This window comes from Pollicipes pollicipes, unplaced genomic scaffold (genome assembly GCF_011947565.3).
Source record: "Pollicipes pollicipes isolate AB1234 unplaced genomic scaffold, Ppol_2.1 Scaffold_7261;HRSCAF=8764_pilon_pilon_pilon, whole genome shotgun sequence".
In the NCBI taxonomy this organism is placed as follows: domain Eukaryota; kingdom Metazoa; phylum Arthropoda; class Thecostraca; order Pollicipedomorpha; family Pollicipedidae; genus Pollicipes; species Pollicipes pollicipes.
The window spans coordinates 56,258,499-56,273,175 of NW_023597054.1; the positions used below are offsets into that span (position 1 = coordinate 56,258,499).

Below are 14,677 nucleotides of genomic sequence, written 5' to 3' on the forward strand. Positions count from 1 at the left end.
CATTCCTAAGACACCACAGGGCCACGTAACTCAGCAAACCGTCGGATGACCGTGTCTGGTAAAGAGGACCTCGAGTCGCCTGATGAGTGGTGGCAATCAGACATTTAGTGCTGATCTTTTGATACACTTTGTGCCTCTTGTATTTGAATCGCCAGTCAGTGTGTTTTGTGCGCAATTTGTGAACCGATATAAGGGTTAAAACTTACCAGCCCATGTGACCATCGCCGTCTCAGACCGGATTAGCCCACCCATACACCTTACCGCTGCCTTCGAGGCGCGCCTAAAGCCCAAAATGCAAATCGTCCGAAAAAACCGAGACGCGTTTCACGCCACGTCCGTATGACAAATTCGGGCGAAAATAGCACGCCTTAACCTGTCCACTTCCTGCCGTCATTTTGGCTTTGTAATGTGCCATGCACGTCGCCTTTCCTTATTATGAATTAATTTCGAGTAGTGACGGATCATGCCTCCTTTCGTGGCAGCTGTCGCTGTTTTGCAACATGAAGGTGAACACGTTTGGTCCGAAAGAGTTACATCGGACATGAAATTGCTATCTTGTTATGCTACGCACGGCGGCGTAAGCAGGTAGCAACAATTCTTTTCTTTTCAAAACGAACTGGATAAAAATCGAAGTGGCAGGACGTGCATTTCCCGATAACAGCTTCAGCCGGAAAGCATAAGACACCTACACAATGCTTCCATTTAGGTGTGTATATATTTTCCAAAAGACAAGAGCTGGTCGCTTAATGACACCATACAGCGTTCAAAGCTGGCGGTAGCCGCGCAAGTTGCAACCACGCATCGTCACCACCTGCGTGAAATGGTACGCCATCCATCGAGCAGAACTACTAGTCCCTGACGAAGCCGCGCATTCCCTCAAGCAGAGCGATATAGCACTTGTGCTCGTACTCGGTGCAGAAGTCGGACAGCTTCTGGGCGAACTCGTTGCTGACACCACGTTCCTCCAGCATGTTCATTAACAAGTCGTACAGTACCTGAAAACAGGTCAGACACAATCACGGCCGATTTCATAGCATTCCGCTGCGCAATTGACTTGGCGTGCTATTTAAATAGTAATAGAATTGATACGGGCCAATAATCGCTTTTACTTGTGTATTCAACCGGGACGTGGGGTCAATAATGAGAACGTTCTTCCGTCGCAATGACATCTCCTATTCTGGCATGTACAGTGACTCATGCAATTCTTGTTTAGGCTGGCACTTACATAGAAATGAAGTTTCGAAAGGCAAGAGGTCCACGGTGACCACAAAACACGAGAGCGGCACACAAGTGTACACAACACGCATCGAACTTCACTGCTATAAAGAAATAAGTCACTTCGACCCGGAAGCAAAATATGACATAGTAGGTGAGCAAACCCAACCGAGCAAGCGCGTAAGCTCGACGAGGAACTTTGGAAAGCGATTGCATGCGTAACTGGTAGGAGATCACGGTGATCCAGTGATTTTAAGCTCCCAAATAGCATCTTACTTCATGCCCTAATGTCGCCTACATATTTGTTAGCGCCGATGACGGTCGGAGTTAACCCCTGTGGTGCCACCTATGGGTGAAATCTGCAGATTTATAATTGATTGAAGTCATAACCCTTGATCGATCTTATGACATCTTCGTATTTCTCTTAATGACACCACTCGAAACGCAAATGACAGCGCATTGGTGCCGGCCAAGTTTTGCTTTAGCACGGTTTACAATACATAGAAATTACAATATTCCAACCAAAAGGCATGGTGCAGAGGAGTTATGCAGCACACAAATCACCTTTTAGACTAATTCGAGTGAATTATTCTCGCGACTTTTTCTTGGCCAGAGCGGGCGCAAGATTTCAAGATGTGGGAGAGGGGCACAAATTGTGCTTCTTTTATAAAAAAAAAAATACATTCACGCACCGCAGAAGCGCGAACATTGTTACATGACGTAAAACATCTTCGCATGCTCTAGACCTCCTTATCTTAAGTTCTTCTGAAAATAGTTTAGTATAAACATTTATTCGCCCGCATTCCAATGCGTGTCATAAATCCTGAAGGAGAGGCACGTAACCCGGGAGTCACCATGTGCGTGCGCCCGTGATCTGCACGGCCGCTGAGCACACGCGCACCAACGCCTCCGTCTCAACGCATCACCTCAAAATCTGAATACCACCTGGGGCAAAATTTAGAGTCTGAGCTCTAACCTGCGGCATTATATGAAATACTTGGAGGAAGTGCACACATGTTCCATCTTTGCTTTTCCAAGTGCAATTTAAATGGTTTTCCTGGACACCATTAGCTCATGATACTTTATGTCCACAAGAAGTTGCGCGCACACACATTTTCCCAGCAGTTGGGGGGCTACGTGCCTCTCCCTTGGGTGTACCTCCCCTCTCTTGCATATGCACGCCTTCCAGATTATCTACTTAGTAATGCACACTACTGCTTGCCGCGTACGATTAGCATGGGTATTACATGAGAGCTAACATCCGTTCTGTGTTGCCTTTTGTGTAACCATAGACTACCGCCTATCTTAGTCCTAAATCCAAGCCAGTTGGTCGGTTGGGCTGCGCGCCCGGTGTCTAACGAGCTCCTTGTTGGTATATATTTACCCAATGCCTTTTCCAAGACCTTGCCCTGCAACCCTAGAATCTGTTTCCATCCTTAGCCTATCCTTATATCATCTTAGCCTACCTGTCGCCTCTTCATGCGCATTCGTGTTCATTACGCCCGTTGCGAGAACAGACGCTGGTTAAGGGGCGTGCTCCACATTTGCATAGGTTTTCAACTGAAATAGCCGTCTTGAGGATCATTTGGTGCGACTCACAGCCCTGCCATTCTTAAGACATACACCGTCCTAGTTTCTGAGCTACACGCCCGCCAAGATGTGCAGGCTTTTCGCGGAGGCTTTTTTCAAGGTCACCCAGGAGTCCGTGACGCCATAGTAACATCACTCAAATCTTGTCATTCCATCAGCATGCGGCGATCAAGGCCAAGGACAGATATAATTGCCAAGTCGTTTATAGCTGGCGCTCGTAAGCACAATTTAAATATGAAACGGTCGTCAATGGGCTCTCACTCACTGTTGTGCAAGGCACGATGGCGCTATCAAATAATGACGTATTCAAGGGCATATCTACTAAATTGAAAAATTGGGCAGTCTAAAAAGTCTTCTTCTCTTAAGAGTACACCAAAAGTAATAAGTGAGTTTATTTTATCATACGCGAGGTTTACTTCAACAACTTCAACCGCGAAACACTCCAATTGGGCGGGAAAATACAACACAATACAATACCATGTTCAATACTGCCTCGGGTACACCAGCCTAGCCAAAGTCAGCCTGCGCCTTCAGTAATCACGACATTTAAAGGCAATGTTCCACATTTGAAGATATTGAAGGAAGCGTCAGACATGATGAAATAAGCCACTTTATAACTATTGGCGTACTTTTAAGTGAAAGACCGTCATCAACAACACAGTTTCTTTTTGTTTAGCTAGCATGCTCCTCGCTGTCATTGTTCGATTACGTTATCGTACCTTGCACAACACTGATGGAGAGCCAATTGACGGCGTTATATCTGCAAATCGCGCTAGCCAACGTCAGATATGAACGACTCGACAATTATATTTTTCTTGGCCTTGATCGCTGCACGGCCAATGGAATGGCAGGATTTAAATGAAGTCACCATGGCGCCATGGGCGCTTGGGCGAAGTTGAAATAAACCCACAGACTTAGTCTGCTTATTTTCGCGAGCGTGTGGCTTAGAAACTAGCGGGGTTTATGTCTTAAGAAGGGTAGGGCTGTGAGTTGCACTCAATGCTCTTCAAAATGGCTGCCTCAGTTCAAAACCCCACATAAATGCGTAACACTTTACTTAAAAGAAGCAAATGGCATCGCTTGTTAAATTCATGCGTATGGGATAACCCCGACGATCGTCTGGCGTGCGGGTTTTGGCCCTTTCCCTTGGCGTATCAGTATATTTTTCTGTCAGTTGTTTGCTTTACTTACACTGACGTTCCGGTTACGGCGGCATTCTTAAGCCATTCCATTTTCAGTCTCACGTCCATCATAATCTGCAGGACTGCCAAATTATCTGTATTCTATATCACAAAACGTGGTTCACGTTTGAGACATGTATTTATCGCGTTAAAATGGTTGAAAATCGACTGCTCTCTGTTGACGCGGCGATTCGTGCTGACCTGCTTTACACACGGATATGTCGATGGCCAATTTTTTACCTTCAACGCAGTATGACCATTGAGTGAGCGGAATTCGTGTGACGTCTCAGGACGTCATACATCTCTGAGCGACTTCAAAATAGGCGGCGCGCACAAGTACGAGTTGTAAAAGTTTATGAGCACCTCCATCAAGAAAGAGGGGATTTAGACTATTAAAAATGGCATGACTGTGAACAGGAAGTGATCTCGGAAATGGCCATCTCAGCTGAAAACGTCATATAAATGTGGAACAGTCACTTACATCAATAACTAGATCGCACCACGACTTCCGAACCAGATACCAAACTATTAATCATCTCAAAGGGAATTTGTCGTCGATGTCGGAGCGCTGCTTTTAAGACGCATCCCTGAGTGATGAGATGTCATTGAGTGGCCTAGCATGTCATAGAAAGTTTGTTATATCACTCGCCCGCAACTGACCACGCTTCCTTCCATCTTCGACTCCTAATTTTCATTCCTGCACAATCCTCAGTCACAGACTTTCGATGCTCTGAGCAGCACGAGATTTCAAACACGGAACCCTTCATTTCATTAAAGGCATCAAGCGTTGATCGAAAACAAAGCGCCGGAATTAATTGCGTTCCATATTCATTCTGATTTGAGCTCAGCTGTCGATCAATACCTGCACACGATCCCTTCAGTCCCACTTAGCAACTAGCTCTAAGGTATGCATTGTGATTGGGCCAATATGAAAGACGTAGCCTTGCTTTTTAGACGTTGTATTTCATGTCGTTCTCTTTCAAAGTCTTCCGCCTGCGATTTCGAGCACGGAAATGTCACCAATCACGTCATCTAGTTCTGGGTTTTGAACACAAGTCATCCTATAATTACATCCTGGACTCAACCACACTTCCGGTACACTGATTTAGCACGTGGATCTGATTTTGCCACGCGCGAAAGTGATGCGACACCATACATATCCAATGGGTGATTGTCTATGACTTTCATGATGACGTCCCAGAGCTCTTTCATTTCGATGTATAGGAAAGGTTCATTTTGCAAACGACGAACAGAACATGATGGCAGGAATCCACCGCCAGCGGCGCAGGAAGAACGACAGACAATACGTATCTTACTGGAATCCACGTGTAAAAAGCCACAGTGGCCGCATACCCACACACCGCGTGCCATGGTTATAATCCGTTCTTACTGGAATGACGATAAGCCGTAGATTCCACGAGCGTACTTACCCCATCTAGGATCTCCCCAGACACAGAGAAGTTCTTTTCGTGGTGTTCGCCTTCGAACATCACCACTTCGTCGATCGAAAAGCTGTCATCTGTTGGGAGAGAGGGCACAAATGTATAATTCCTTAGATCAGCAACAAACCTATCCAAGTATGTCGACAACCTCATAACATGCCGTCGCTGCTGCACATCACTGCTGTACAAAGAATTGACCTTGAAACAACGTGCCACTGAGGCCGTTGTAAGGCTTCACTTTTTGCCGAGGGCTTAACAAACAGATGGGCACGAGGCCAGAATACCAGTTTCCAAATGGCTGTGGAATCCGAGGCAAAGAGTCCATACCGGCTCGATGTCAGCTCGGTATTTCATGCACCTTTTACATCGTCCATTGATCCGTACAGTATAACCGAACAGCATAATGAAGATGAGGATTTCGGTGCCGGATCGTCCAGCGCGGAAATCCCATGCATACACAGTACAAGATTAAGATTTAGGATTAAGATCCGGGATCACACTGAATTGGCTACCTGTACTTGAAAGACGCACCACGATGACTCGGAAAAGCCGGCCCTCCAAAGTAGCCATTTTGTATAAAGGCGGCACCACAGTACATCCACACTCCACCACGCCGAATCTAAATAAATTTCACACCTATAAAAATTGGTATATAGCTATCGTACGCAATTAGAGCAAAAAAAAAAAATTGCGTAGTACGCATTATTATTTGCAGCCAATCTGGCAAAACGGCGTAAACATCATTCGTCACAACAGACGGCACAGTTTGGGTGGAAGCATAGTACGCACACAGAAAATTTTGTTAGATGATATGAACCCATAGCAGGGCATTCCGAGCGCGAAGCATTTCGAGTGAATTCCCAGTGAACAAAAGAGCAGGGACTTTTTCAACCCCACTACTTTTCCTACCTTAGTGCTGAAGTGATTTTCGAACACTTTGAAAATAAGACGTGTGCCGTTCCGCGTGCGTTTCATGACTGAATGGCCAAGGACAAGGAGAAGGACAAGGACAACAACGACAAGGAGGAGAGAGAAGGAGAAGGAGAGGACGGAGACAGAGCCGGAGGCGGTGCAAGGGGCCAAGGAGGCTGGATTGGCAGCCAGGGATGTTCCAGAGTTCAGGAAATGTCGTAATACGAAAATGCGCCTTATGACGATGTGGGGGCAGAGGCACAACTAAGCCCCTACGTTACGCTTTTACACCTTGTGCTCAGTGCGAAGCGGAAAGTATTTGCTAGGCACCAGTAATGGGCACGGCCACCGTGAGATTTGATGCTTCTATGCCGCCTAACTGCTATACGATGGCCCAGACTATGAGAAGTGCGGAAATTGTTTTGTTCGCATAAGTAAGACAAAACACGGCAAGCAAAACTACGACACCGCAGGAGGGAATGCCTGGACTCACTGTACTGTTCGCCTTGCTGTTCAACAACGCCTCCGTCTGTGTAGGAGCAGGTGAAGCTGACTGTACGCCCTTTCTTCTGGAGGTCGACGTTGAAGGTGGGTCGCGCTTTCAGCTGCTCGCTGCCCTGACTCTCGGTCAGGTCTTCAGACTCTGGGTCCGAGTCCACCGAGTGGTTGACGTTCAGCGTAACGGTGACGCTGGGGCAAAATAGTAACGGAACGATGAAATCGTGACGCTAGACGCGAGAAGTAGGGGACAAAAAAGAACGAAAAAAGAAGCATTCAGAACGGATCGAGATTCGGCACTACAAGATCGGATCGGAATGCATTAAAGATGTGCATAACGTGTGACAATAATACCGCGTCATACAACCCGCACGCATGACAACGTGTGCGGCCCATGACGGGGACATACAAAACAGCACTGTAGACAGTTTCATAAAGTGAAACGGCGTACAATGTTGGCGTGAGGGGTTACCCCCAGCGTTTTTACTTCGAATCCGGGTGCTTAGAATAAGGAGTACCATGTCTTCATACGGCGGCAAAATTTGACAATCCGCGGGGAACATGAAGCGCAAAGTTACCAAGCGTTTCACCGAGCACCCATCAGTTCACATAAACTCGCTGATTTGACATGGAGTGCTTCTTAACTTCGATAAATGAAGTAAGATCAATAGATTCTCTCTTCCCTCGTCGTAAAATCAAGTGTTGATGATCATTGCGAAGTCGGCACATCCCCAAGAGTGAAAGAGCAAAACAATCAGAGCGAGACCCAATCTGCAACGGGAAAATTCCTGAGCTATGAAATGGCCACATTTCAAGGGCGGACTTTGTACGTCGGGCACACGCACGCATATGTGACAAAAGCAGCTTCACTGCACTTGATATGCCAACTCGTAGGCACCCCGATTTTACGCCGAGAAATCCACCTGGATAAAGCTGGCAAGCCGTTTAACATACCTGTCATGAACGTCGCGAATTTCACAAGATGAATTTGTCTTATTCCTTGCTATTACCCAGACACACATTTGGTACACCAAATGTACAACCTAGCATAATTTTGCCATTACTTTGCGTGTACTTTTGGCGTTTAGGTGCCGATTGACCGCATATGTCCCCTAACTGACACAGCAATGCCGATCACTTTATATTTCCTTGAAATGAAGGCATGCTATAAATCTTCACATCGTTCACCAACCCGCAGAAGTGGACAAAACTGTTGGTTTCGTTCGTTAAGTGCAAAGTCTGAAACAAAACTGTTGGGTTCCTGTGTCCGCACACCGAGCCTCCCTGTACTGCAGGCAATGCACATGCAGGCAATAGCATCTAAGCCACATAAGTTAACTGAAACAGCTGACTATCCCTACTGTAACCTGTGCATTTTGTAAACTCACATCACGTATGCACGTAAGGAGGCAAGAAAGAGAACATCAATCTCGTGATATCCACGACGTACGGGAAAGAGACATACTTTCATACCAGCTTGCCATCCTTTATCCACTGGATGCCAAACACATATTTCCTGTGCCTTCCAATTTACCATGCGAACTGCAGTTGTGTTGTTTTTATGATGTGCACAACGCCCGACCTTCGTACACAGTCCGCCGTTGATATGCTTCAATCGCCGCACAGCTCAGCAATTTCGCACTGCAAGTTAATTATCGGCCTAACTTTCCTGCTCTTCTGCTCTTGGCCGTCCCTTATGATCAACAATATTAATTTTAAGGCAGGGAACGAAATCTTTTTCTTTTCTTTATTTCCGAAGATAATTTTTATTTAATGGTTCAATTAGCTGAGTTCATGAAATACGCTGGATGCTCGGTGAAGCACCGAGTACCTTCTGATTTCGACCTTTTCTCATGATTAATGGGTTTTTACTTCTGCAGGAGTACACTTGGATCCTCCTTACTATGCGCAAACAAAGTCGAAGCAAAGCCCTTCGTAGCAACGCCCTAAGGCAAAGTTAACACATCTTTCTCTTACATGAAGCTGGCTACTGAAGAAGCACCTTCCCTTTATGGACCACGTTACTGACCTACGGACATGTTTGAGCTCACGGCATGTAGTTGAACAAAGCAGGACGTAAAGAAGAGTCCCTGCACACTAGGCCTTACTCTAAGAGTTGATTTGACCTGTCGCATGTCACATTCACCGATGTACAGTGATACTACCTCCATGCCGCAAATGCGTTAAGGGGAAACCAAAACTGCAAAGGACGCATGACATCATAAATGCAACCATTATTCAGGCTATCGTCCTGGCCAAGTATGTTAGCATGAACACGAAAGCATGAAGGCGACGGTCCGGTCCGGTACCTCTCCTGCTGTGTGCGGCTGTTCTTGAGTGCGTTAAGGGGTAACAAAAAACTGCAAAGGACGCGCGACGTCATAATTGCAAACATTATTCAGACTATCGTCCTTGTCAAGTATGTTTGCACGAACGCGACGTTCCGGTCCGCTAACTCTCCTGCTGTGTGTGGCTGCTGTTGAGTGCTCGGACGGATTGGATAGTGTGCAGCTTGCAGCCACGTCCTAACCGGAATTCTCTCCTTGGTTGGTATTCGACACATGGTCGAATCCAGTGCTCTACCGCTGAGCTAACCGGGAGGACACACGGCCGGTATCATAATTGACCCGGTTTATTTCCTGGATACTTGGGGATTTTTCCTAAAAAATGGGAGCCATATTGAGTTCATACATACGCTCGGCCTACTGACGACGCTTGAAGTCAAATTCCATGTGTGCTACCCCCTTGACCTTTCTTACTTTGCAGTGTAACTCCCTGGCGCTAATGGCTATATCATCCCACGCCGGTCGGTGATCACCTGACCACGAATGCTCTGCTCTGCCACGCCCGACTTCAGAGCTTAACCCCGCATGGTCGCCTATGTGTGCTCTCCTACTCCGACCAACAAACAGAACAAGCAGGGCAGCTAAATGAAAAACCAACAGCGATGTCATTATTGTCTTCCAAGGTTACTGATAAATCTGGGGACCATACAGCACCCGGACAAGTAGCTCAGCTCAGCGGCGAAGACTAATCCAAGTCCAATCACCGATGTCTAAGAAACATACAAAGAACTACATCTGCAAGATACCATGCAGCTTTGGCAGGTCCTACACAGAAACTACTCGCGCTCTGTCGGTCAGAGAAGAAGAGCACAGAGAAGCAGACATACGTGGTGAGACTCTGAAGTCTGGTGGGACAGGGCACGTATGGTCAGTAGGCGATCACCCGTTATCGACAGAGAGCAGCAATGGAAAGTTTAAAACGATCAAGAGGGCGGCACACATGACATTCATCCCCCCCCCCCCCCCCCCCCACACACACACACATCAGTACGCCAGGCATAGACATCAGCCCAATATGTCTCCCATCCTACAGAAAATTCTGCGAAAAACAATTCCAATACAGAGCGCTTTGTGGCACACCAAAGCTTTTTGACTTGAGATTACCGTACGTTTCATTGTTGTGCTGCCTTGTCAGCGTGACTTCTGCCTGGTCCAGCTTGACGTCAAATTCTCCGATGCGGGACGGTAGCTTGTCGGACTTCCCTTGCTTGGTCTCTGCAACGATCTCCTCACCGAGAAAATCCAGGAGCTCCTTGTCGCCTGGAAAAAGGAACGGGTTATACAATATGTCACACCTACTGATAGTACAAACCTTCTACCAACAAAGATGGCTTGCCAGAACTAGATTCAACACAGGCGTGTCAATGCGTCGCAGACCACGCTAAAAGCGATCAACGAACACAGAAGTTCCAAAGACTATTTTTGGCAACCGAAATATGTTGTACAGACTGATATCTGCTCAATACTACGAAAGTAAACGACTTGGGGCAAAATGTTGCTACATGAAGGGGACATGTAATGTGTCTAGGGGCATGAGACTAGTACAAGAGAGCTCCAGCTTCAAAGATTTGATGCGAAAGGAAAGAGAAAATCAAGTCAGGTCTGATATGATAAAACGAGAAAGCTTGCTCTGCTGTTATTGCATTATTCATTACTGTCCAGAATTTTAGGGCCTAATTAAATGCAGATTCCCATGAGCATTTGAGATGCAATAACAGTGGTCTGACCCAAGGTCTGACCTTGGTCCGGTGGGAACGGGAACGGGTTGGCTATGTTGCACACGCACATAACGTAGCAACAGATTTTCCGCTGAAGTTCATGATGCTGAAAACGTACCCAGTACTATCTCGCAGCAAATCGTCGGCTAAGTCTGCTGACGCTGGCTCATCGACGGGTGACTTTGCACTGACTACGAGTCAAGAATGCTGGCTGTTTTCATATCGTGGGCAGCCTTCTTAATTTAACACCCTGCATACGAGTGAAAATATTGAAATGTTTACAGATCAATGAAAATTAGGTTCCCCCAGTAGCTCAACCGGTTACAGCGGTTCCCTCTCAACCTACCCGTGACAGAGTGGGTGGGTTCGGGTCAATCTGGTACTCGCTTTTTCCCATGACTGGGATGACTCGCGGCCGGTGGCAGCGGCCGCTCAAGGTCAGATGAGGTCAGAGAGCGGGGCGGATGGTGCCGAAAATTGCGTTACGTTAGACGTAGTCATCGGGCACTCCAACAGCGTTGTATTACCACCAGTATTACCACCAGTCACACACGTTCTGTGGTACAGAAGTCTCTAGCTCCACATCAGTCGGGACTCTCGGAGTCACCAAAGATCGTCACCTCCACTTCCAAGCACATGCCGACACAATGACTCGCAATGCACTCGATATAAGGTGTTTCTCACCCGTACCACATCACCCCCAATGCGACTTTAAAGAACACTGTGGAAGCGTTGGTGTTGTCCTCAGTCAGCCACTGCATGTCTGCATACGGCTCCTGAAGCGGCACTCGGGTGCATCGCGTGCAGAGGGGTGTAAATTTCCATTCGCGGGTGGTGACAAGGATGGAAAAAACGACCGCATCTCGGACACCATAAAACTTGGATGGTTGAGACCGGGCTGTCATATCGCATGTATAGCATGATCAGCCAGCGTGCATATCAGGGGCACGAACGTGACACACGTGCCAAACGCCGCACCCTTCCGCAAATCCGTACCACAGAAGCGGGAAGGCGTCGACCGTGTTAGCGGGGCGAAACGTGGTTAAATGGGTTTAGCTTTGATTCTCGAACGCCGATTTTTCAGACTCTTATACAATGCTTGTTGTCCAGTTGTGTCATTTATATGCTCGGGGGGGGGGGGGGGGCAATGCTCCTCATGTCCCAATGCTCCTTTGAGACCCCAAATGAATACGGAAAAAACTGGTTTACTGAAATGCACACAATTTCCTTGAGATACTGCTACATTAGGTACCCATCTGGAGGCGTCACTGTTAGCGTCACTCCAAGTTTGTTCCGCATAGTATTTGGTAGGTACCTTATAATGTTTTTGGCACTCTAACTCCTTTATGGGTCAGGTCAGTCTTCGGTTATTGGCAGGTTTTTACGCGACAACACCTGGTCAGGAAAAAAGAGGGAAATTATTTCAACAATATGGAGAAAGCACTTACTCATGCCTGGCATGAGTGCATAAATAATGTAGGCAGACTTTCTCCATTGTGTAGCTGTTTGTAGTCCATTATATTCCAAACTGGTATCAAAAAGAAAAACATAATCCATGACCTGAGTTTCTGCCAGTTAATGCCTGCAAAAACCAGAAAATGACAAAATTGTTTCTGCCAGCCAAGATGAAAACCCTTCTCAACTGTAATACAAGCCATGTTCAGTGATACCAGGTTCTAGTTCAGATACTAACTAGTGCACAAATCACAGAAGGTACACTATACACTGTGGTCACAGTGTTGCAGCGGTCAGGGTATACATTGCCACCTCATGTTAAAAAAGGGCATTGCACATCAACTGTCATTTTTAAGGTAGAACATATCGTAATTAATCGCAAAACAGGTCATCTAAACTCTTACGTTGGAACTTAAATAACTACGATAGCGAACATCCGAGCACCGCAGACACGCAGCAACCGCAACCGCGACCCCGACGCCATAGGGGATAGGGTGGGGAGGTTAGGTTAGGTTAAGTTGTCAGGTGAGGCAAATTTAGGCTAATTTAGGCTTTGTTCTGGACTATTCTGGCCTGTCTGTTTTATTAACGTACCTACGCGCAATAAGAAACATATTTCATTGCATTATTATTGTTACCTTGGCCCCCTACATTTTTTATGGTTCTTGATAGGCAGAAATATTGTAATCACACAAGGATAGCCCAGAGACAGCCTGGGAGTCAAGGCAGTGGAGTGTGCGGGGCGCTGGGGAGCTTGCTATCATAGTTATTGAAATTCAAAAGTAGGAGCATGAATCTACCTGTTTTATGATTACTTACAAGATGTTCCACCTTAACCACAACAAATGATGTACAATGATTTTTTGCTGACATTAGGTACCAATGTATGCCTACACCATTGCAGCAACCTGATGTTTGTGTTGATTAATGAATGTGGAACACTGAGATTGCATTATGGTCATATAATGTCTATTGTACCAGTTGTGTTAGTTGGCACCTACTCTAACCTTCTGCTGGAAAAATATAAAGCCCAGGCTGCATAAAATACATGCTGCACCAAATATATCTGGTGAGTAGAGCAATGTTCCCATGTTTCAATGACAGATATCATACTGAACATGCAGACCACAACATTGCAGCAGCAATTTTAGCGCATGAATAAAATAGACTTCCACACTCAGTTTTTCACATGGTCATCACAAACATCAGCAGAAAGGGAGCCTATGTTTCAAGCCATTACAATATTGCAAATATAAATTTGGAACAGCATATTCAAAAGACATTTTCCATGCAAATTTGCAAAAAAATGAGAATTTAACACAATCTGGCCTGGTCTGAGCTCAGCAAATACACAGGGTTTAGCTTACTGATGTTGTGCAGACATTCAGAAGTGGAAGATACCAATTTTGATTCCAATGGTTGACTGGTGCAAGAGCATAATCTTCCTATGTTGCTATTACTTTTAAGACTGCACTGATACTAAACATTGTTCAGTTGGTAAAATTGGTGCTGTATGTTCTAATTCCACAGGCTTTGGGTGGTTTTGTCTTGAAGACAGCAGGGAAATGTAACCATTACTGGTGGAAACTGAACTCGTGAATCGGTGATCAACCACGTGGTCACGCATCTTTCATGTTGTACATACCTGAACTTTGTAAGCACCTCACATATTGTTTCTGAACATTGAACACGTCAGAATTCTTCTGTTTGGTACAGACAGACAGCGGATTTGGCCCGCAGAAATCGCACATTTCATTGCCGGCTTGGAGCTTGTTATGAGTTTAGCCAACGGCGAACTAATCCTCCGCACAATCGTCGAGGCCATCTCGATCCTAAGTGGAAAGAACGCTTAAAGATTATTAACAGCCGATATAGGTACTATGCCGCTCAAACGAAAACGTTTTACTCTCTTATACCGGCCCTGCACTCATGACACCACACGTGCGACGACCGCCAACACCTATTAACCCAAGGCCCTAGAACAGAAGGTATAACCGTCCGGCCAAATTCCGCTGCTTCGACTGATGACGTCACAAGTGTAATCGGCACGAAATGCTCAACGGCGGATACATGCGAACCGCAGTTCTCTTGGCTCTTTGAAACGTTTCTAAGATTGGGATCCGTTGAATATCGTCATTTAGATCATACCAGGACTATTTCTTTTCAAAACAGACCATAATATCAGCTGCAAGGTTTATCAATCAATAATTGGCTGACGTCCCACCCGAGCGCCTCGGGCTGGAAACCCGGGAGACAGAACTCTCACAAAGCTTTTTCGGGAATTCATTGTCTAAGGTGGAATATATATGCAAACGGAAAGT

General features: G+C 46.1%; 1 protein-coding gene across 1 annotated transcript; it reads right to left on the bottom strand.

Annotated features, from left to right (window-relative positions):
* Positions 1-696: 696 nt before the first annotated feature.
* P32 (complement C1q binding protein P32) lies at positions 697-14,325 on the bottom strand. Its single transcript, XM_037236339.1, has 5 exons — positions 14,002-14,325; positions 10,293-10,443; positions 6,834-7,030; positions 5,417-5,505; positions 697-995 (listed from the first exon to the last, which is right to left on the bottom strand). The coding sequence occupies exons 1-5, from the start codon at positions 14,105-14,107 to the stop codon at positions 849-851; spliced, it is 690 nt and encodes a 229-aa protein (XP_037092234.1). The 5' UTR covers positions 14,108-14,325; the 3' UTR covers positions 697-848.
* Between the last annotated feature and the right edge of the window lie 352 nt (positions 14,326-14,677).

Bases quoted from the DNA above. Each gene is read 5' to 3' on its own strand.
- P32 (XM_037236339.1), bottom strand. From the start codon at position 14,107: ATGTGCGATTTCTGCGGGCCAAATCCGCTGTCTGTCTGTACCAAACAG. The intron at 5,506-6,833 runs GTGAGTCCAGGC...CTCTCCCAACAG, and splicing joins ACAGCAAGGCGAACAGTACA to ATGACAGCTTTTCGATCGAC. The intron at 996-5,416 runs GTAAGTACGCTC...ACCTGTTTTCAG, and splicing joins CTGGGGAGATCCTAGATGGG to GTACTGTACGACTTGTTAAT.